This window comes from Camponotus floridanus, unplaced genomic scaffold (genome assembly GCF_003227725.1).
Source record: "Camponotus floridanus strain SB8 unplaced genomic scaffold, Cflo_v7.5 scaffold12, whole genome shotgun sequence".
NCBI classification, from domain to species: domain Eukaryota; kingdom Metazoa; phylum Arthropoda; class Insecta; order Hymenoptera; family Formicidae; genus Camponotus; species Camponotus floridanus.
In genome coordinates, this window is record NW_020229237.1 from 1850004 (window position 1) to 1872493 (window position 22490).

A 22490-nucleotide genomic window follows, 5' to 3' on the forward strand; every position below is an offset into this window, starting at 1 on the left:
TTTAATACGAATAAATCGTCGCTCTTTTCTTCTAAATGAACGACACGGTCATTCGTACAGTGAGCCAGTGTTACTCGTGAAAGCTCGTCATTGTGAGGCTAATTGGCAATTCCTCATTAGAAGTCCCCGTTGATGGCGCGCACGCGTCACTGGCACCTTCCGCATAAGTACCAGACATTGATTAAGGCCCCCGCTGCCGACGCTGCCGCCAATTCTCCATTAAATACGTCACACGGAATTCTGAGCGGCGCGGTAGCCGAAACCTCTTGAATTATGCTCGTCCTTCCGATTCCTGGGCGGTATGTACCGTTTGCTCCGCATGAACCCATCCGTGACCGAGGCTTTCACGGTCGATACGATCCAATAACTGCTTGAGCGGATAAGAATTGCGAATTAGTTCGTAATTTAGTTCGACAGAATCTCGGAATTGCTTAATAACTCGTGATCGATGAAATGTCAAGATGATATTTTAATCAGGGGCACACAACGTGGATATTTTTATTTTAAGATATTTTACTCTTTCGATAGAAATGTAAAATCGATGCGAATTTATATTTGTGTAGTCATTTATTAACGAATCCGAAAAAAGAATTATCTGTATATATATATATATATATATATATATATATATATATATTTCACAAATCTATTGTATCTAATGTGAGATAATGTATGTTACGAAAATAATTATAGTTTAGATATTTTAACTCGCGACGAAAAAAAATTACATATTTTCATAATTCTATATAATTCCAATGATCAGAAATTTTACAGCGATATTATTATCGAAATTGTCCGTTTAATTCGCACTTTGTCAATTTTATTCTTGAAAAAGAATATCTTTCAAAAAAATCGAGATCGGCAACCATTTTTCGATATGGATATTGCTAATTGTAAGATGAGCAATTCTGTCGCGACGAAAACAAATTGTACTACACGTTTTATTAAGATTGATATTATAATTTTTTGAGGAAAATTATTGATATATTATTCACACTGTTCACTATAACACTCGCACATAAGCAATCATGCCAAATATAAAAAATACTTAATATTATTTTTAAATCACAATTTATCGCAAAATTCTGGTATAATAACTACCAATTATTAGTATAATATTAGACACACACATTAGTTATTGCATAAACAATATATGATTAAACTGAATGCATTACAATTGCCGTAGTAATATTACGGTAATACTTATAAAATATTAATATCGAGCGTGCAAACAATAATATGAAAATTTTTGTATTTTACTTTCATGAAATGTTTTTAAACTTTCATTTGAAAATTTTTTATATAAAAATTAAAAATTATCAATTTACACAGCAACGTTTCAGTACGTATAAAAGAATTAATAATAAAAGTTTTATATCATTGGAAATGCAATCACTTATTTTTCCTTTTCTCCATAAAAACATTTTATTATAGATACCGGATCATTGTTACACTATATAAAAGTATTATACTTTGGCAATTTACTTCTACTCACATTCATTATAACGTTAAATCTTTGCATTACCCATCTTTAATGGAACATAACGTCATATTGCACCTGTCCCTGCGGAGAATTCAATGAGAATTAACCGTTTAGTTTCACGGTTCTAATTAAATTTAGATATTCCACGACAGCTTCTGGAATTGATTTAATTACCGCATTTACGTGACCGGAGATATTAAGCGTAAATTTAGATGATTATTAGGTTCTAGTTAGACATTTGTGAATAATATTTAACGTGAAAATGATGATATGGTTTAATTTCTATTTAATTTTCTAACTTCTGTTTGAGTGAAACAGTGACACATCGAGAAGTATAACTCAAATGTTAAATAAAATGGATATCTTTCATTGGATTTTATTCAGCGCATAGTTGAATTAATAGCGGAAATATATCATTTGCTAATTAAAAGATAAGTCATATATTATGCCGTCCGTTAGGAAGATTATACTATCACGGATTAATTAGTATTCCTCGTATTACTTCCTCCAAAAGAGTATTTGCCTTTTTTTTAAACGGGTATCAGTCGATCGCAAAATTAAAATAATTGCCGATCAACGTTAAATGAATGACGTGCAAAGATCGAATAGGAACGAGCGAATTAATTAAATTGTCGATAAAATAAAAAGCGAAATCGTGCTATCGTCACGTTGGTTGCGTGTCATTAACGACGTTGCTGGTTGATTTTATTATCAGACGTACATGTCGCATTATAAATCATAAAATGACAAAACGCACAACATGTGTGCGGAATCGATGCTGAAATCGTTTGTAGAAAATAATACAATGGAAGCGATAATACGTTTGCCTATTCTAATTACTGGAAACTTAAGAAATCTTGCGAATGAAATTCAAAAGATAACAAAACATGTTAATTGAATAAAAATTTTGTAATGTAAAATTTAATCAATAGAATATTTGATATTATATTTTAAGAAATTATTAAAAAGAGTTTGTGTACAGAAATTTGTTTGTGTAATCGAATTCTTCGTTAAAACTTAAATCAGCTTGTTAGAAAATCCATAAAAGTAATAACAAACCTTTTAAAGCATTCTGTATTATTCTGTATATACCGGCTGTATATATCCTGTATTACTGACTACCATGCACTGTGACGTCACATCCAGTAAGGCGCATTTGCGTAATTGCACGGTGAACCGCGATAAGAACTTGGGAGTTCCGACAGGTAATGCAAAAACGTTTTGTACTTTGCTTTTTTTCCAAGCCATCTCCCTGAAGCATCCTTGAACATTTTAATACCTAGCTCGCCAGGATGGCGTCTTAAGAAAGTTCCATTAGTGCGAAAAATCTAATCGACATTGTGGATGCGTTCTAAGACATCGATACAATGTCGCGATGTTGTTGTTAACTGACAAGTGCAATGAAACGGATCTTAGCTTTTAAAAATACTCGATTTAAACGCTTTTTGCCTTTTAATAAAATGGCATCACAGAAATTTATACGTTATTTTATTTACAATTATTATTTGACAACTATTTAAATAATTTATCTCTATTAAATAAAATGTAATATGATTGATTCAGTTTTCACATATCAATTAATACTAAAATACAAAAACTTGTGATAATAATTTTAGCAAAATTTTATTATTAACACTAAGCTCTCCCTTTTTACAATAATAGAAATATGAAAAAAAATATTTTCATAATATTTAATACTATGTACTTTACATAATTATATACTTATTAGTTAATTTGTATACTTTTATATACTTTTATTTTTATCTATGTAGTTCAATTAAAAGGTGACGATGTTTAACGCGACTATCATGATTAGAATTATGAAAAATACTTTCCGGCATCGTAATATTTATTGGTAGTCCTGGCTGTTTATTATGCTCGATTTAATAATTCATAATTTGCAAATGTCAAGGAAAGTGCGGAATAGAGTTTCACATGCCTGTCGAGGTTTAAACGAAATTAGCTTCCGCGCAAGCTGCCACCAAGAGCTTCAATTAAACGTTACCGATTCAAACGCTCGACGAACGTACAGTTCGCTCGTCGTCGAGCAGGTCCCAGTTTGATAGATGTGCCCAATTTTCCGGAGTCGGTTCACTGGCGCAGCAGTATCCACGTCGATATATACATAGACGTATATACTCTCCTCTTTTCTCGTCCCTCCTCCTTTTCCTCTATCCGCTTTTTACTTCCCTTTCTTCTTTTTTCATTACGCGTGTCTCCGCGATGCACACCGGGTGTCACCAGTGTCAATTCGCGCGGAAACTGCAGCTGAAAAATATCTCGCTCTGACCCGTCGATCGTCGACCCAGATGGGAATCGAGTCCCGGCTGGCATCGTTCTCGAGATTGCAGCCTTCAATTCGTGCGTGTCAAAAATTGAAGAGGGTTGGGAGGAAGGGGAGGTTTGAAAAGGGAGTATACGACCGTCGTTGACAGGCAGACGGTTTCAGATTAAGACAACGCCGCGGCGAACGGAAACGAAAGATATTTCACGGATTTCATAGTGTCGTTGCTATCGCATGTTACTCCGCCGGAGAACATTTTTTAGCTTCAAATGTTTTCTCACGCCGGATTAGAAATATATTTATTTGCGACAATATTTATTTTTATTATATTATACGTAACAGAACATATTTACAGAAATTGAGAAACTTTTTTTATTACTTCTATTAATAAATTATTTGTTTACTATATTTATGTATACTATAAATATATAAAGCATATTTGTAATAGTAATATTTGTTTTTGCGCGTACATTAATGAATATAATCTACATGCAATATTATAAAACAAATTATTAATACTATTAATTATAAATATATTTAATGAGACTCTATATAACAATAATAATAATTTTGCCAACAAATCAATTGATTGCAACTATCAATTAGTAATTAGTTTAAGTTATAGTAGTAGTATTTTGAGAAATCGTTAATAAAAGTAAATCATGTGATTATTTGCTATTCTAAATTTATTGACTTTTTATAAATTTTATTTTTAACAATGTGGAGAGAACTTTGCGATTCTCTTAAAATTTACGTCTAATGAAAGCCTTTTATCTTTATCGGAAGTTTTTATGAGAAATATAGAATAAACTAAGACTGTGGGTTTGTAATTGCGAAACGCACAGCTGTTTTAAAGAGAGCAAGACAAATGCTATTGTTCTTGCCGTGACGCCAGCGAATATTTCTTAATTCACTCCCGCATCGGCGCCGATTTATTTTCATTGGCGCATGCATTGCATGTCGGCGTTCCGACATACTCGTATACCACCGTTGTACATGGAAACTCGTATATAAATCATTTCTATCCACGCGCAGACTGCAATTCACGTCATCACGATGACGAAATACCACGAATGCATTCTCCCTCTGTCGCGCGAATGCTCTTCATTTCCATAAAAAGAATCAAGTTGCCTAAAATTGAAAAAACTTCATACTTTTTTTACTTATATCTTCAGAAAGACTTTTAAATTATTATTACTGCGATCTGAATTATATTTTATATCTTATAAGAAATCTGTGGTGGAAATTGTATTGCAAATACTAATAAACGATATATTTAAATATTTATTTAATTTAAATATTTATAATAAATATTTAAATATAATTTAAAATTTAATAAATATATATGTATATTAAATTATATTCAAATATTTATGATTTTTTTGGATAACAAAAAATATGTATACTTTAGTTATATAAGTGACAATCTTCGACATATTTGTCGCTAATATATTATTCTTCAGATAATGAATAGTTTTATCTTGCTTTATCGCAAAATCCTTCAACCTCGTTCTTAAGGATCTAAGGAGGTTTTCTCCTGCTTGTTGCAGGATCTTCAGTCGGAAATCGAGACGCACCGAGACGTTTACGCATCTTTGAACGGCACCGGACGAAAATTACTGAGCTCATTAGCGAGTCAGGATGACGCTGTTATGCTGCAACGTCGATTGGATGAGATGAACCAAAGATGGCATCATCTAAAGGCAAAGAGCATGGCAATCAGGTAAGTGTGAGAATCCCTATATTTTTCGCGGTTATTAACATCGTTTATCAATATGAAATTAAAAATTATAACCGAGAAGAACTGAAATGTTGCTACGACGTTGAACATGTAAGGCGCACAATGATATTTATAACAGTGATATTCTCGCTCGTACTATCGTAAAAGATAGTTTTCGCGTACGAAATGGCGTCGTAAATCAACGTGTTGAAAAAGGCCAACCCGGGCTAGCTTTTTCGTCGAAAGAATAACTTGAAAACGCACGACGCATTCACAGCGCAAAAATTCGTGATTCTCTCGCGCACGTACAATCTCGCACCTCAATAACTCTTCAAAAAAGAGAGGGAGAAATGGAAAAAAAATATATACGCATTGTATAAAATCGCGAACCGTACCGTGACAGTGGGGAGAGTTTCGGCTTTTGACATGCGAACAATTTCGGAGATTCTTCCGCAGGATAGGTCGGCGAGAGGATGAACGGCGGGTTAACTCTGGGCTTCCGCATTCTTGGCATGCCATTCTACTTTGACGGCGTTGCAGTTATGCATTATAATAATAATGTCTACTGCAAAATATAGAAACATAGTCACGCGTGAAAAGAAAGATCGCGAACTTGTAAAGATTTTATTTTATTACAAATTATGTGTGATTTTTGTTCGCTCGAATTAAAATATATTTGTGCAGGGTAATGAAAACGTAAAGTAATTTGTATTATAATAAGCTTTATTCCGGTGCGTTTTAATAACGCCGAAATTAATTTATGTGCATTGGGAAGCGATTGTGTACATATACTATGTACAAAATTTAAATCCCGTTTTTGTTCGCGAGTTCAGTTTGCGCTTCATAGGAAATCCTCACAGGATTTTCCGGTGGAAACTTCGAGAATTCGTGATCCAATTTAGTCTCAAACGTAGCGTAAACTTCCCTTCGACTGTTCGACTATGCAACCGTGGACTGTTAGAAAGTACATCGAACTTTTGCGAAAACCACATCCCAATGCATTTGATGCGATAGTGAAGCTATACAGCTTAACATGCGTTATTTTTACTTTGCTCGTTTCGTGTTATGCTCATCGAAACCGGGATATTGTTGAGCATTGAAAGAAAATGTCGAGCGTAAGCTTCTTCGTCGATCTCGATGAAGAGCTTACGTTGAAATCCTTCTAAAATTTATCTGCAAGAATGAGAATAAAAATTCTTTTTCTCAAAGAAAAGAGAGGAAATATTGATATCTAGATTCGAGACTTTGAAGCATATAAATTGATATGTCTCTCTAACAAATAAATCTTTTATATAAATTTGCTTTGATAAAATTGCAATCTGACATAAAGATGACAAATATCAAATATAAAGAAAAAAAATAATTATATTACAGATATTTAATATTTAATACTTATTTATATATAAGAAAATGTATATTTGGAATAGAATTTTTTCTTAACGCTTTTTGATGAAGGTTTTTCATTATTTATTAATTATTTGCAGATAATTAAATATTTCGTATATATTTATTAATAACATTTATTTATTCAATTTCATAATTTCATTGTTCATTTTTATTTATTTGATTATTCAATTTTATTTTATTTATTCAATTTATTCAATATGATTCAATATTATTCAATTTCTTATTGATAATATCCATAGACAAGCATACATATAAGTTTGCATGTACAATTACAATTTTAATATTTATAGTAAAAATTGTTAATAGTAAAAATTCGATCGTTAATAACAATTTAGCGATAAGCATTGATGACACGATTCTTATCACAAGAAGTATAAATGTGGGATCATTTCGCGCAAAATCGCTCAAAATCAGCCATACGGCCGATCGATCGATTGGTGCTTTTTGGAAAACTTTCATGGCAAATCCATTTCCGGGAACTTTACCTATAGTCGATCGTAATCGGATTCCCCACGGAAACTTTATAGCGGTGTGTTAATTCTGGCTCGAACATCGACTCTGAGATCCGCCGTAAACTTTGCTCGGACAACTATGCAACGGTGCGTTGTTGAAAGGTATCTGAATATTTCCGGGTAGAAAGTCTATGGTTTGATGATGTACGTCGATAAAGTTCTATCGATTTGTCAATAATTCCGCGCGACTCGCCAACAATTTCGGTCATTTATATGGAATTTCGATTTCTTAATTACACAAGTTCGTTATCGAATCTTGGGTTGCGTTGCTGTTAGTCTATATGATTGGCACTGTACCGATGAAATGTATTTCTAACAATTCAAACTAACGAAGGAAACCAATAATTCGTGACCTGTAAGCTTTATTTAATCTTCCACTTTAATTTCAAGCTTAATCTTTCTGCCACATACTTATTTATGTGTAGATATAATAATTTCAAAAAATGTTAGATATTAAGATTTAGATTATGTCTTTTTAAAAAGATTATTTTTCAAGAGAAGAGTTTGCTTCTATAAATTATAAAATATCGACTTCCACGATACATGGATTTCATAAAATTACAATAACGAAGAATCGTGGATGTATCTCGCAGATGAAGCACAGTTTACTTTTTATATTAGATCTTACAGCAATCTCAATTTTATCTCTGTAATATAAACAAAGGAACAGATAAAAACGTAATTTCTTATAGAGAAGTTTTATTTTACTTGGTTTTATTAAGAAATCTGACGAACTAGATTATTGTATTTGAATCAAGATTTTTAAAATATTTGCTTTGAGGATATATTGCCGGATATAAGACGATTTATTGGAATTATTTCAAAGAGATAGCTCTTTCTCTCTGTTTTCAGTTTGAGCAAATAAATCGCTTTATCTTTCCGAAATAAATATACTGTGTATATTTCAATTTTCATATGATCAATATTCTTATACACATTCAAAAATCAGAAGAGAGAGAGAGAGATATGCTTTATTTGATTATTTAATAATTAATATAATAATAATATAATTATTTTATCCAGAAATAAATATTTTCGCATTTTAGAAGGAATACTAAACTATTAAAACTATTACTTTAAAGGCAATTATCATTGATAGTTCGAAACCTTTAGAATCTTTGCTTATAAAAAATCACAAAATCCACTAAGAAGCGTTTTTTTTGCATAAATTGATTTTAATTTAATCAAGCAAGTCGAGAAAATAGATACGATAGCATAAAGTCAGCATTGAGGTCAATCCCGATAAAAGACCGCGCAATCAGTCTCCATTAATTAGTCCGAATTACGACCAGGAGCTTAATTACCGAAGAGATATTCGTGCAGGATGCGAACAACCAGAGCGTTCTGCACATATAGATGGATAGAAGTTCGCCGACCATATTTATCAGTACCTATACTGACTCTCCATTCCTTCGTCCATCAATTTGTATCTATCGGCCGTTCTCCATCACACTCCTATTCTCTTTCTCCCTTTATATATATACCTTTCCCAAATCGTCCTGGCAACCCTTTAGTGGTTATCCCGCAATCAAGCCGCAAATGCCGAAGCCGATAATTCGACGGACGATCGCTTTTGGCACTGGTCTCAACGAGGTCGTCGGAATATGGCCAATGTTATTTGTGGGAAAATTTTTCAGATTAGCCCAACTCTTGTGGCGAATATACGTGACAGTTTTGCTTCTTACGAACTGACAATGAGAATTAATTGTGGAGAAATTGCCGCCATATATTTTCTTATACACATCAAGCGCGGAATATAATCATATGGCATGCGATAAATGTGGCAAATCTTTTTGTTACCGATTCCTTATCAAATTTAATTTTTCGAATCAGAATTTGTGCTTTAATAAAAATATGATGGATTACTTAATTATGATATTATTTAATACTGAAAATTATAGCTTATATTTTAGATTAATTTATTTTTAAAGTTTATAACGAATTTGATTTTTTCTGCCATTTTTGATGAAAGAATTTGAAAAATATGCGGCACTTTATAGTGTCAAATTGAAACTTTTTATGTCAAGTTTATTAAAATCCATGGTTCAGAAACACTTTACGTGTAACAGGAATATGCTCTTTGCGGAAATGTCCGGCGCGAGGTAAATATCGCGATGACTTATCAAAATGCGCGTTAAGTGGATTTCGTGATCGATGCAACCGTCGTTGTCGCACTACTCTCGACGTAGATTAACGAGGATAAAAGTCCGGTTCGGCCGACGGCTTTTCGCCGTCGTTGCATCCTCGCGTGGACGATATTTTTTGTTTTCGCAAGATACCGGCAACGGCCGTAAAATCAATACCAAGAGGAATAATTAGTTACCTCGACACGCACGGTGGCCGAGGACGGCGACAGCATCCGGCGGTCGGATACGCGGACTTTTCGAACTTGTCCAACATCCGGTGGCACTTTCCCGGCGCACTGGCATCCGGACGACAAATAAAGGTTCACACGAGCTGCGCGAGTGTTTGTAGGCGATGACCGACGCATACTATCGCCCTGTACGCTTCGAATCGCGCAAACTTGTGTAACAATTGCTCGCGCGGTTTATCCCAAAATGACCTATTGTTTGTGGCGAATAAAAAAAAATTGTGCGTTGCCTCGAAAAAGTTGGCGCACGTACGGGTTTTAGCTGAAAAAAATGTACGCCACGCGAAATTATACCGGCGATTAACGGTGATGTTATATAGTAGATCAAAAATATTGCATCACCTATAGAAACTGTTATTTTAATAAATAAAATAATGGGAAACGTGTGCTAGTGATTGCACAACTGAATATCGATCATTAATATAGAAATAAGCTCACACACACATACAAAAACATGTATAAATATTATTAAACTATATTTTATTATTGTTATTTTATGCTTTAATATCGTAGAAATTAAAAATTATAATAAATATTAAATTTTTGTCTCTTCAAAATAAACATCCCTTTGTTTTAATATGCTGCACATATTCTCAACATTCTTGACAATTTTTTTAAAATTCCCTGATATTTGATTCCAGCATATTTACAAATATTTCTACAGTTATGTTTGATTAATAGGTATATTTTTATCAAATTTATTTTACAATAGTTTTATCAGATTAAAATCCGGTGATTGAGAGGGTTTATTTTGAAAAATCAAAAATTTAATATTTCTATTATTATTTATTATAATTTTTAAATTTCATGATATGAAAGCATAGTAATAAAATACAAGTTAGTATATTTATATATATTTTTGTTCATTTTACTATGACTTTTTTGTTTCTATAAATGATACAATTGACTTTTGATTCGTATACTTTATATTTTTATCGATGTACTTGTATTTGTGGAAATGCGTGTATTTTCCGAGGAAATTTTCATGCCCTATGTAAATTTAAAAATTCTTGAAACACTGAATTTTATGCATGCCCGACTTGTTTATAACTCTACGATGATAAATAGTGCGACTGCCAATTAATATTTTTTTCCGCACGTTTTTCCACGGGGACAACAGAATTGCGAATTTATTTACTGGCCAGCTGACGCGAGATTCAACAGTTCGATGGAAAACACGAACTGAAATGAAAAAGGATTCGAGTGGCTGCGAGGCATAAACGTGTCCGCGCTCGATCGGAACGAATTAATATTCCATCGCGCTCCGAAGCGTCGATGTGTCGACGCGAAAAATTCGAAAGGCAGATGAGGACGTTTTGTCGTGTTTGCAAATGAAGTCGCACCAAAGTTCACCAAAGTTCAAAAGCTAGACTTCACAAGACGGCGCACCGGATGCACCCGATGCGCGCAAGAAGACAGGTCCAAGCAGACGAAGGTAAGACGCTGTGAAGTCTAAGACTTGACATTGCCCAAAGCGAGGGTCGTTAACAGGGAGACATGAATCGGGAGGAATAATTATGGGTGTCTCAGCTGTTCAAGCAGGCACGTGTATTACTGGCGCGTTTAGACAGTGCGCAGCGGTGCGTTCACGCGTGCGTAGCGCGCGCACCAAAGCGGACGGAGTGTCGAGAAATGCAACGATGCACATTCACTATCCGTGTGCACAATCAAAGATATCGACTTTGAGAATAGTCCCCGGCGAAGTGAATTTCAAGTTGACTATTCGTCAAATCGCTAAGAGAAACGCGTCTTTGCGTACTTGTCGTAGTCGTTATTCTATTTACTGTATAGGTCTTTACGATAGTTTTGTCTAATTAATATCGGATTTTTCTCTAGGACAATCCTGTATTATTAATAAAGAAAGCAATATTATAATCTTCGTTTATGAAACTTATCATTATTATTCATTAATATTTATCAATTATTATATAATTTAGTTATAGAAGCAGAAAAAACGTGTACATGTACATTCTTAGGCAAACTTGTGCCATTGATTTCAAGGATATAACGATGAAAAATCGATAAATTTAATTCCACAAATGCCTGAAAGTAATAGATTAAAATAATTCTCAATTTGATTAGTGATATTTGTTTTCCCACAAACAAAATTGATGAAGAAAACTTTATCTCGGAATAATAATTTCAAACTAGATCGAGCTCTAAACGCTGTATATCCTCCTGCAGCCGTTTTCGCGTATCTCGTGGGCGGATAAGTCGCGATGGCAAAAACATTCGCCGCGACACGAAACACGACGTTTGATCCATCACCGAACCGGAACTGACAGCTAGATAATCGCCGAGTGATGAATCGCCGTTGAGTCTTATCAGCTGACTCCCCCGCGCATCGATGCTCATTCGCTGGCTGCGAACGAAACAGCAGAATTGTGGATTTTGTCACGTACAGTTTGCTCGTTCTTGTTCGCTTAGGTTCTTGTCTCTTTCCCTCACTCTCTCTCTCTCTCCCTCTTTCTCGATAGTAGCAAATCGAAAGTTATTTTTACGTGATATCGCACATGTGGTCGGGAAGACGTGAGAACGGCGACGCTCAATATCGAAACGTACGACCGTAGCAGGAAATTTGTTGGAGTCATTCAACGGACATGAAAAAGCAGACGAATGCGGAAGAAGCGGAGAGAGAAAGAGAGAAAGAGAGAGAGAGAAAAGGAGAGAGAAAGCGGAATCGGTCCGCCGATTTTCCACAAAACTCGAAGCAATACCTTCGTGACCAGAACGCGAGAGCGCTAGACGGAAAAGCGAACCATACATAAAGATGGAAAGTTGTTGGCGATAATAAGCGAAGGAGGAACGGGCACTTATCGTCTGCGATGGCATTGAAAAAGTCTATCGCGACGTATAATGGTGGCATAAAAAAAATGAATGTAGGTTGAAGCAATAGAATTGTATTCTTAAAAAGAATAAAATAATTGTAGAAATTGTATAAGTAGAAACTTATTATGTTAAAAAAAATGTTTCTATCATGTTTCTCCTCTATTTGCATTTAGATCAAAGTTATAGGTTATAAATTATTTCAATGTCTACAGATTTATCTTCTATACATACAGTAGTTGCACACAACATATACATATAATATAATTTTTTATTATTTTTTTAGAAATATATTTTATTTTAGAAATATAATTTAAAAGTAAATAATTACATATTAAAAATATAAAATAGTCCTATAACTTGCACAGCAGTATACGAAAGGATTAAGAACGCAGCTGCTCGCTTTGTTGATGAGGGATAAAAATTATCTAATCTACTAATCCTCATCTACTACTCGCGACATGATGGTGAATCCTATTATTCTCGGATTTATACCGTAGAAACGCACCTCGGGGACGCATTTCTGGCGTTTCCGGTATTCAAAAGCATTCGCGAGCATCACGTCGACAAATCTGTCGCGCACCGTCCGAAACTTCCTTCCGGCATTTCCTCCCCGGCTGGCTGCAAAACTTATTACCGGTCCCAGTTCGCTGGAACATATTCCCAACCGGTTTATCGTAGTGCGGAGCGATAATGCGAGCTTAAAGTATGATAAGGTGCAGCTTAATATTAATCTCGGAAGATACCATACGCGACACTGGTACCGCAGGTGGTACCACGTGCTAAACGCAGCCAGCTTTATTTGATACCGCTATGCAAATAATCCAGGATCAGTTTATGCAGGGAAACTGTTAAACGATCGTTTCGAGAATCCATTTATCACTTTAGACAAATCTAACATTTGGGGATCTCTCTAAAAATTTTTTCTTATACTGATACGCGTGAGATATTTCCTACATATATCGATATAAAAAACATGTTGTAATACTTGGAAGTCGTAAATTTCAGTTTTCACAAGCGTGTAACAATTATTTTTACGAATTTTATTAACGCAAAAAAAAGGAAATATTTGTACAAGTTACATTTTAATCTATCGATTCAGCAATATTACGTGCATTTATCGCAATGTATTCGTAATACAAATTATATTGCTTACTGAAAATTATATATATTACTTATATATATTTTTTATTAATTTTATTTATTAATCGGTCTTTTAACTTGTGAAAAATGTTCAAGTATCACAAACATACTCGGTATCGGGCTGTGAGAATTAACACGTATCCGTATGTCAAAGTGCTTACATTCAGCTTACCGCCCTTATAGGGCGGCAAAAAAACGTATAACGAACCCTGTTGGTATTCGGGAACACCCTTATTGCCAGGCATTACATTCTCTTCGCGCCAGATGCGACACAACGTTTACTTAGTGACTTTAAATCCTGCGTATGCGCCGCAGTATGCGAAGTGGATGACTTCGTATGTGAGCGCAGGATTTCATTTATGAGGGTAATCGATTGAGCGCAGGATTTTCTCCGTTAATCTCGATTTAAAAGCTGAACGGAGAACGGTGAGTCGCGTCGAACGTTTTACAAACCGCGGAAATGGCGCTTTGCTCGCAGAGATGTTAGTGTACTTGGATTATCGTCGGAGAGCTTTTTCGGTCCATTCCGTTATTTCAAAAAATCAATGAACCATTCAAAATAGTATTTTTCTTTAAACATTTGATTTTACATACGTGCATTGTTTAATCGAATGAGATTTTTTTTGTCCTATTGAGAAATTTAATTCGCATTAAATAATCATATTAATTCGTTAATTAATTAAATCGTGAATAATAGTCGTTATATGATCTCAAGAATCCATAAAAGTAGAGAATAAAGCACAATTCACGAAATATTAAAAAAATTGTATTAATAATATAATATATTAATTTGTAATATTTCGAATTTAATCATGTATTAAATTAAAAATATCGTGAATAATTCAACTGATAAGGAAGAAGTGTTTTAAAAATTAGTTTTTCCTCTTTTTTTTCCGTAACAAATACTTTCATTAAAATTAATATTTTGTAGTACTAATTATTTTTTCCACGCGTAACTACAATTATTAAAAATCAAGAACGCACATTTTATAGCTTGAAATGCTATCATTCGCCCGTTCGTGCATTTCGTTTGTTTTCCTCTATTTCAAATCTATTTCTCGCGATCGTTCATTTTTCACTTTCTTTCACACGAACGCAAGCGTGACTCAATTTGTAACGTTCTCGCAAATGTGCGACACAAGTATCCGTTAAAGCTCACCGTTTTACCTTTCTCTCCCTTGTCCCCGCTTCGATGTCCGGGTCCCGCGAGAGGAAATTGGCCGGAAGCGCGCGCGCGCGCGCACGCGTAACCGCCGGCATCGAGCTATCATGCCAGGGATACAAATCGCGGACGATTCCACGGGAGAACGGAATTCGATGGGTAGCGCAGGGATCGATGAACGATCCTCTGGGGTCTCTGTATGCCCGTTGAGAGACGGACGGGAAGGCGCTCGTGTTCATCGAGCGTGAACGCAGCGCGTCCCCGGTGACCCGGCCGGCTCAAAATTTTTAATTTCCGGCTGACCGAAGACTCTCCAAGAGATCAGACCCTCTTTGCTCAGGATGCATCGGTACGCAACATCTGACTCGTGCAACGACCGAGTATTGTGCTGACGATCAAGGTGACGACAACGGCCGTGACTTGAAAAAGAAATGAAATGACCGATGTCAGTCTGTACCGGTGAGGGAACGAAGAGAAAAGAGGAACATTTCTGACATCCAGACTCAAAGCAGGATTTGTAAAATGAAGTTTTCGAGAAGTAAAATCAGAACTACAAAGAAATGCACTGATGTCTCTCTCTCTCTTTTCTGGATCATCATCGAATTATTAACTCAAGATAATTCGCGGATGTTCCGCCCTTTTTCAGAAAGAAAGAAAAAGCGAATCTATTTAATCTATGCAAAGAATATTTCGAAATAAAACACCTGGTTCCGTCTTCTCGGTTTAATTCACCGTTCACATAGAAAATCAGATATTCAACTGTGGTTAGTTTTGATGCGGTTTTAGAGCTGGAAACGCGATCAAAAGCGGACGTGCAACGTTGTATGAATACCCGCTGAGAGATATGCTTTGTACAGTAATCTCAGCGGATAATTATACGGATCAAATCATTGCGTGAAGCAAGGAGAATTAAGAGATTTGAATAATCAATAGATTGAGGAGAGAGGAATAAAATGACGGTAATTTATATTTAATGCGCGTTCTCTTAATCCATCGTTTATATACTTGATCGATATTACCTTTGATGCTACATCTAGCACGTATATTCCAACGTATACTTCCAAACTAACTATCGCTAATTTGGAAATTACAAACGATCATGGCTGGCTTTGCGGCCAGTTCATCACACGTTAATTTCACATGTATCGATCAGACATGCTCGAAAATCGAAAGCGCATAGTTAATGCATAATCGCTCGATTATCATCGACGAGAAAAAAAACTCGAAACCTCTTCAACGTTTCCGTGGAATCTGCGACCTAACTGCTGGCTTCGCGCTTGTTCAACGAGTAATTCCTCTCTCTCTCTCTCTTCCTCTCTCTTGCTTCGGTATTTGCGTTCTCATTAGGAAATGCCACAAACCGATTCAAACAGTCCCGATCCACCACCATGCTAATCCGCAAAATGGATTAACCACATGCCTCTTTTGACCGTAATCGATATGTCTGTGGACGGTTATAATCAGAAAATACTCTTAAAGGCGCGATATTAATCTGGACATTTCCGCACTAATGATGCTTCAATAGATTCATTATAAAGAAGATCCTTATATTCTTCCTTCCTAAGATTTTCATTAGAAATCGATGAAGTCTGACAAGAGTGAGTGATAACTTATCAATTAATTTAAAGTAATTTGAACAATTTATATAGCATGATGTAGGTGTGGCATGTTTACTGAAAATATAATAATTATTATTATATTTATAATAATTATATTTCATTATTTCTCTTAAAAATGGTCGAAATAAAATCTGTTAATATAAGTTAATTCAGTTTTTTTAAATATTGGAGCTTGCATAATATGATGCTCTTTTGCGGTATGGATAAATTTTTATTAACAAAATTTACTAAACTATTAATTTTGTAATGCGTGATATGCAAATATTTTTCTTACATTTTAAAACGCATATTTTGAAATATCGCAGTTTTATCAGAACGCGCGTATAAAAAAATCATCGCTTATCATTTTTTGATAAAATCGTGCAGCAGAGATGGATATATAAATATGAAAAACATCAGCGAAATTTCAACTGTGTGGTCGATTGTGATACTACACATGCGAAAGTTACAACTCATAGGATCGCGGCAAAATACGCGTTATTGTTATTTGTACAAACATTCGCAACGTTACTGCTAAACTCGCTTTACGAGCGAAAAGTTTGTATCGCGCTCTCCACGAACGACAATATCATATCGCCTGTCGGCGAGATTCAATTAAACGCATTAATTTTAACAGTTTTGCATATCTGCGATGATTCGCAGATTATTACGTTATCGATAGATTACGATACGTGATCAATTTTGTACGATTTGTTCGGCAGCTTTAGACAGTTGCTTTTAGTGAATTGAACAATATTATCTTTCCTTTTGTCCTCTCGACCGATGAACAAATATCTTTGATCTTTCGAATAATCGAAAGGATAGTATTTGTTCGCTAAAATATTGAAAAATATGCGAAGGATGACAAAGGTTACGTTTTCCATCTCATACATAATGGATCTGTGACGTAAAATAATACATGGTACCAATACAGGCAACTGTGAAACAATAGTAAACTCATACGTAAACCAGAGGTTTATCGGAATTGCTATCGAATGGAGTTCATAACTTACTAAATACGTACCAAGTGGCCGGTTCTAATGGAACTACAATCCGGTAGTGGATTTGGTAGTGTTCCGCAATAGCTAACTTGTTTGAGACTCTTAATCCTTTTCGGGACAAATAACGGGTATATCATATCTGTCGTATTTTATTCGTTATATTTTATTTATTAATATTGATAAATCGGATACTACATCAATAATTTATTATCCAATTAATTTGCTTCGGAGAAATTTTTTCTCGTTCTTTATTAAAACGTATTTTTATGGAGAGATTTATAATAGATCGAGGGATGCAAAAGAAATCTTGCATATCATTCGAGAAAAAGTCGTGTACAAGATATCTTCTATTAATGTTCAGATAATTTATGATGTATAGAATGATAAAAGAAACTTTTTTATCAAATCTATTTTAAAATGTAAGATGAAGATGTTTTTTTTTTATCGTCAGAAAATTTTTAGAAGTTTATTTGATCATTACAACGATCACTGTTTTCACACATTTCGACTACCGAAAACGAGACACACGGACCACATTTTAATCGTTGATCCATGTATGCTATTAAGTCGCGATGTTCATTTCTGCGAAGCGCGAAGTTGCATCTCGAAAATACAGAGAGAGAGAAAGAGAGACAGAGAGAGCAACGCGACGTTAATGGCCACGTTGTTGCTGTTGTTTATTGTAGAAGTTTGGGCCGGTTTTGCGCGACAAGTCGACCTTACTCAGATTGGGATTGTACCGGCAAATTGTTCCCCCGAGTTGAATTATAACGTTCCGCCCGTTTGTGGCAATTCCATTTGCTCGCTTTATTACGTTAACTAGCACGACAACGGCAACAACGACGACGATGAAGACGAGGGTGAGACCGATGATGGCGATGGCGATGCCATCGTCCACGACGAGCCGCCGCCGGCACAATGGATCAAAGGGCTTTATCTGCGTTCATTGTAATGTGGTTTGCCGAGTCGATAACCGCTATAGGATCTATCATGAAACAGCGCGACAAGTACGAATGAATTTTCGCGAAATTCGGTCGAGATCTCGTTGAGCCTCGAAACGCAGCGAATTAGATGTTTATCGGCGGGCAAAGGAAGGAGATAAGAGATTGAAGCTCGGTAACATCTCTCGTACATCTCGTTTTATAAGGGCGACGTGTCGTGAATAACGAATGCGCTCTGTGATGGATCAATTTTGTGGCTCGCGATTGCGTTCTTACAGTGATAGAGTTTTCTTGAATAAGGACAGGATGAAATGCGCTAATGATCATCATATATATTAATGATGATATTATCGAGTGAATTGTAAAACAGAACATGTAATTTATTTCACTGATATGTAGTTTGTATCTCATATGCATTTTCGAATAACGTGAATATAATTCAGCGCCTTTAATTTAACAGACAGTTTGACAATGAAAAGAATTTGCTCAGTGATGAATGAGACGTAATAATGGATATTGATATCCATCAATATCCGTATTATTACATCCGTAAGCGCATTTGTATTGTATCGATTACTCATAATAACATATTTAGTATTGCTCTCGTGAAAGATGTTTCATCGATACTACATTATTATAACATATATGTGAGCAAATTTCGCATTCGCCTCTAGTTCAATAGTAATTTCGTCTGGAGCGAGGCGAAATTTATTTATAACACCAACTAATTCAACGCGAACCACATGACGGGTTGGCGATGTTATCGAGAGATCGATGGCCGCAATGAATTTTGATAGCTCCCTATGGAATCACATTGACTATCGGGATTTAATACATTTCTCGCTTGTTAGAATAGAATGGAAAAGTGGAAATATACGAAGTTATCAGAAAGCATCATATTTTGCAGCTTTTGTAATTCATCAACGGCGTGTTAATAGTAATATATCGAAAGTTAATAAGTTAAAATTCTTAAATATGAGAAAGTGAATTATTTATGTTTAAGCAGCTATTTAACTAATTATATGGGGATATAAAAAAAATTTATTAAATCAAGGTTAATATGTTCATGTAGGTATAATGAATTTACTAATGATATATAAATTTTTAGAGTACATATATGAAAGATATCAAGAATTAATCTTGATAATATGGTTTTTGATAGAAACGCATATGTAGCTGCAAATATATTAACCGTAAAATTTGATTTAAACTTACTTAATAAATTATTTATTGTTGAATACTATAAATAGAATTATTACTTATAATAAAAACTGTGAAATTTTCTTGAATTATAAATTTGCAATTTAGAACATTATTGTACAAAAAACTCTCTCGCGAAATTTTAAAGATTCAACAATAAATCGTGTAAAAAAAATAAACTCTCGTAAATCTGAATAGTTTTGATTCAGCAGCATAAACGCTACATCTTTTTATCAAATGGGTTGTCACATGTGAAATGTATATTATTTTACATTCATAAATTCATATGCCTTCAGACGTTTCTGCGAAACTTACAGTCTTCTGTAACATAAATGCAGAATACAATTGAGATCGTATTGTAGATTTCCATGGAGACTATACCAGTATTCATGCAAGTCTATCTCTCAATGAATTTCAGTGATTTCAGTAGTGAAATATAACATTTTCAGATGTAGAATAATATTTTCAGAGATGTGGAGTAATATTATTTTATATTATAATCATAATTATTATCTTGTTATCATGTTTAATGTTTAATGTTTCATGTTTAATGTTGATGATAGTGTTCTATTTTATATCTTATTACATTATTTGCAACAGTTTTGCAATTTGTAAATTATTTATATAAAAATATTTAAATAAAAATTATCACAACTGGTAGGAAAGTAATTTTTAAACATTCCGTTTATACATGCTTTATTTTCATTTCAAATACTTTTTCGACTTTCCTATCGACATTTTCTAAACGCGTTTGACAACGCAGATAAAGAAAAATATCTTTCGGAATGTCGATATTGTCAGAAACGAAATTCCGACTTATTTCAAATCCTTGAGCTATCAGTGCTTACAGTTGCAGCGTTTCTGCATTTCCCCGATATACACGTGCGCGTTTCGCCGTTTTAATTATCTTTAATCTCTGGCTGTGTACGCTAAATTGGACCATCTCGCGTAATCAGAAGTTTCGCCGACATTTTATGTCTCGCAACGCTTGCGATTCAATTCCGTATGTATTTGTACCTTTTTGAATTTACACGTAAATGGCGACGAACTCAAATTATACATATATTGCGCTCTTGCATTCGCGCAATCAAATTTTCCGGAAACTTTGGTAAACACACTATTGTACGTGTCTCTTTCATTATGCAAATGAAAAAAAGGACAGCATCGTTATATCTCTCTGTTGCAATATTGATTTTCTATTATTACGAAATTTCATATTTTTTCTTTTTCTGCAGAAATCACATTGTTATGATTTTTTCACGAGGAAGAAAAGGTTCCGTTAAAAATTATTTCATGTTCATTTATATTAAAATTGAGATTAATATCTTCGCGAGAGCACGCTTTTTCCATATATAAAATATTTTTACGAATCGGATTATCCGTTCCATTATTTTCTTCCTTTACGAGAAAGGATACGTTCGCTTTTCGAGTACATAGTCGTATGCAGAGAGAGTAACTTTGGTTCTAAAGGACTTTTATTACTCGGCAAACAATTGTACTGTCGTCATGTGTAACTTTATCAATAAAATCTTAATGCTAGGGCGTTGTTCATGATTTATTTACTCGTGGCTACAACGGGACTTTATTGAGTGAGTGCGAGATACGTGACGTTTCGTCGGCAGATTTTTATAGCTGCCCAGGAAATTCCTTGGTGATTTATTTTACATCAGCCTAGCACGTCGTAAAGATCGCTCGCTCGCGAGGGCGATGCTCGTTCGCGAACAGGGCGACAGAGTAGCACCACTTACTGAACATTCAATTGAAATGCGATCGCACGAACGAGAAGTATATCTCTTTCCGCGAGTAGAAGCTCCTCTGTTTCTGGCAGCCGGACGACGAGCGAAAATAAATGTTCCGCCAAACTCGCTTTCGTGACCGTAAGATTCCATTACTGACACAGGTCCGACGTATATTCTATTAATCACTCGGACTTCGTTTTTTCTCAATTACACGACGATAAATTGCCGGTATATGTGTATATGTGAGCAGCGATTAATTAAAATTAATAATTTGCGCGGAGGTAATAATGAATCTTGACGAGTACGGTATGTGATGAAATAAAAATTGTCTTCTCTGTGAAAGAATATTATTACGGTAAAAAATATATGTGAAACGTAAAACGTGAAATAGTGTTCAAATTGTTCAAATTTAATATACATAAAATCTATATATTGTTTATATATTGTTTTCTTTAAATGTTATTTATCATAATTTTAACAATGTTCTATATCAAATTTGTTTAAAATTTTATTCACGGTAAAATATTCTCCCTTTTCATATTGTTTCGTTAGAAAAACAAAAGATTACAAAATTGAAGTTCTTCCCTCATCATCGTGTACTCGTTATATCCAAATATGTTGCTGTCAGTTAATGATCATCAGAAAAAGTTACCGTGCCGTGAACGATTGCAGCATCGTAAAAAAGTTTTCACAATTTCCCATAAATCTTTAATATTAATATTTTCTAAATAATATTTAATTTTAAATATTATTTTATATTTATTATATATTTAATATTTTAAAAATAATATTTAATTATTAACTCCAATTTGAGTCGCATTTCTAGACGCTAATTCACTTCAGATCACTCTTGCATCCGCTGTATTAAATCCAAGTATAAAACGCCAATATCTTATTTTCGAAAAGTAGTTCCACTATCCCGCAAATTAATCTTCTTCCCGTGACCGCGTCGTGCGAATAAATTTTCCCGAGCAAACATCAGTCCGCTGCTCCGAGTGAGGGAAGTTTATTCCCGCGATTCGTCGGAGCGATGAGGACGATTTCTTTCGGTAACCCCGTACCGCCATCCATCGCGCGAAATATCCTTACGCCCTTATCTCCCT

At 34.6% G+C, this 22490-nt stretch overlaps 1 protein-coding gene across 9 annotated transcripts in view; it reads left to right on the forward strand.

Annotated features, from left to right (window-relative positions):
- LOC105258998 (dystrophin, isoforms A/C/F/G/H) overlaps window positions 1–22490 on the forward strand; it is a 426695-nt gene that overhangs the window by 322213 nt on the left and 81992 nt on the right. For 8 of the 9 annotated variants that reach the window (XM_011270646.3, XM_011270641.3, XM_011270647.3 and 5 more), the window contains one exon: window positions 5318–5490. In XM_011270646.3, coding sequence (XP_011268948.1) covers window positions 5318–5490 — 173 coding nt within the window. The remainder of the gene's footprint in view (window positions 1–5317; window positions 5491–22490) is intronic. The other variant, XM_011270643.3, reaches the window with a different exon arrangement.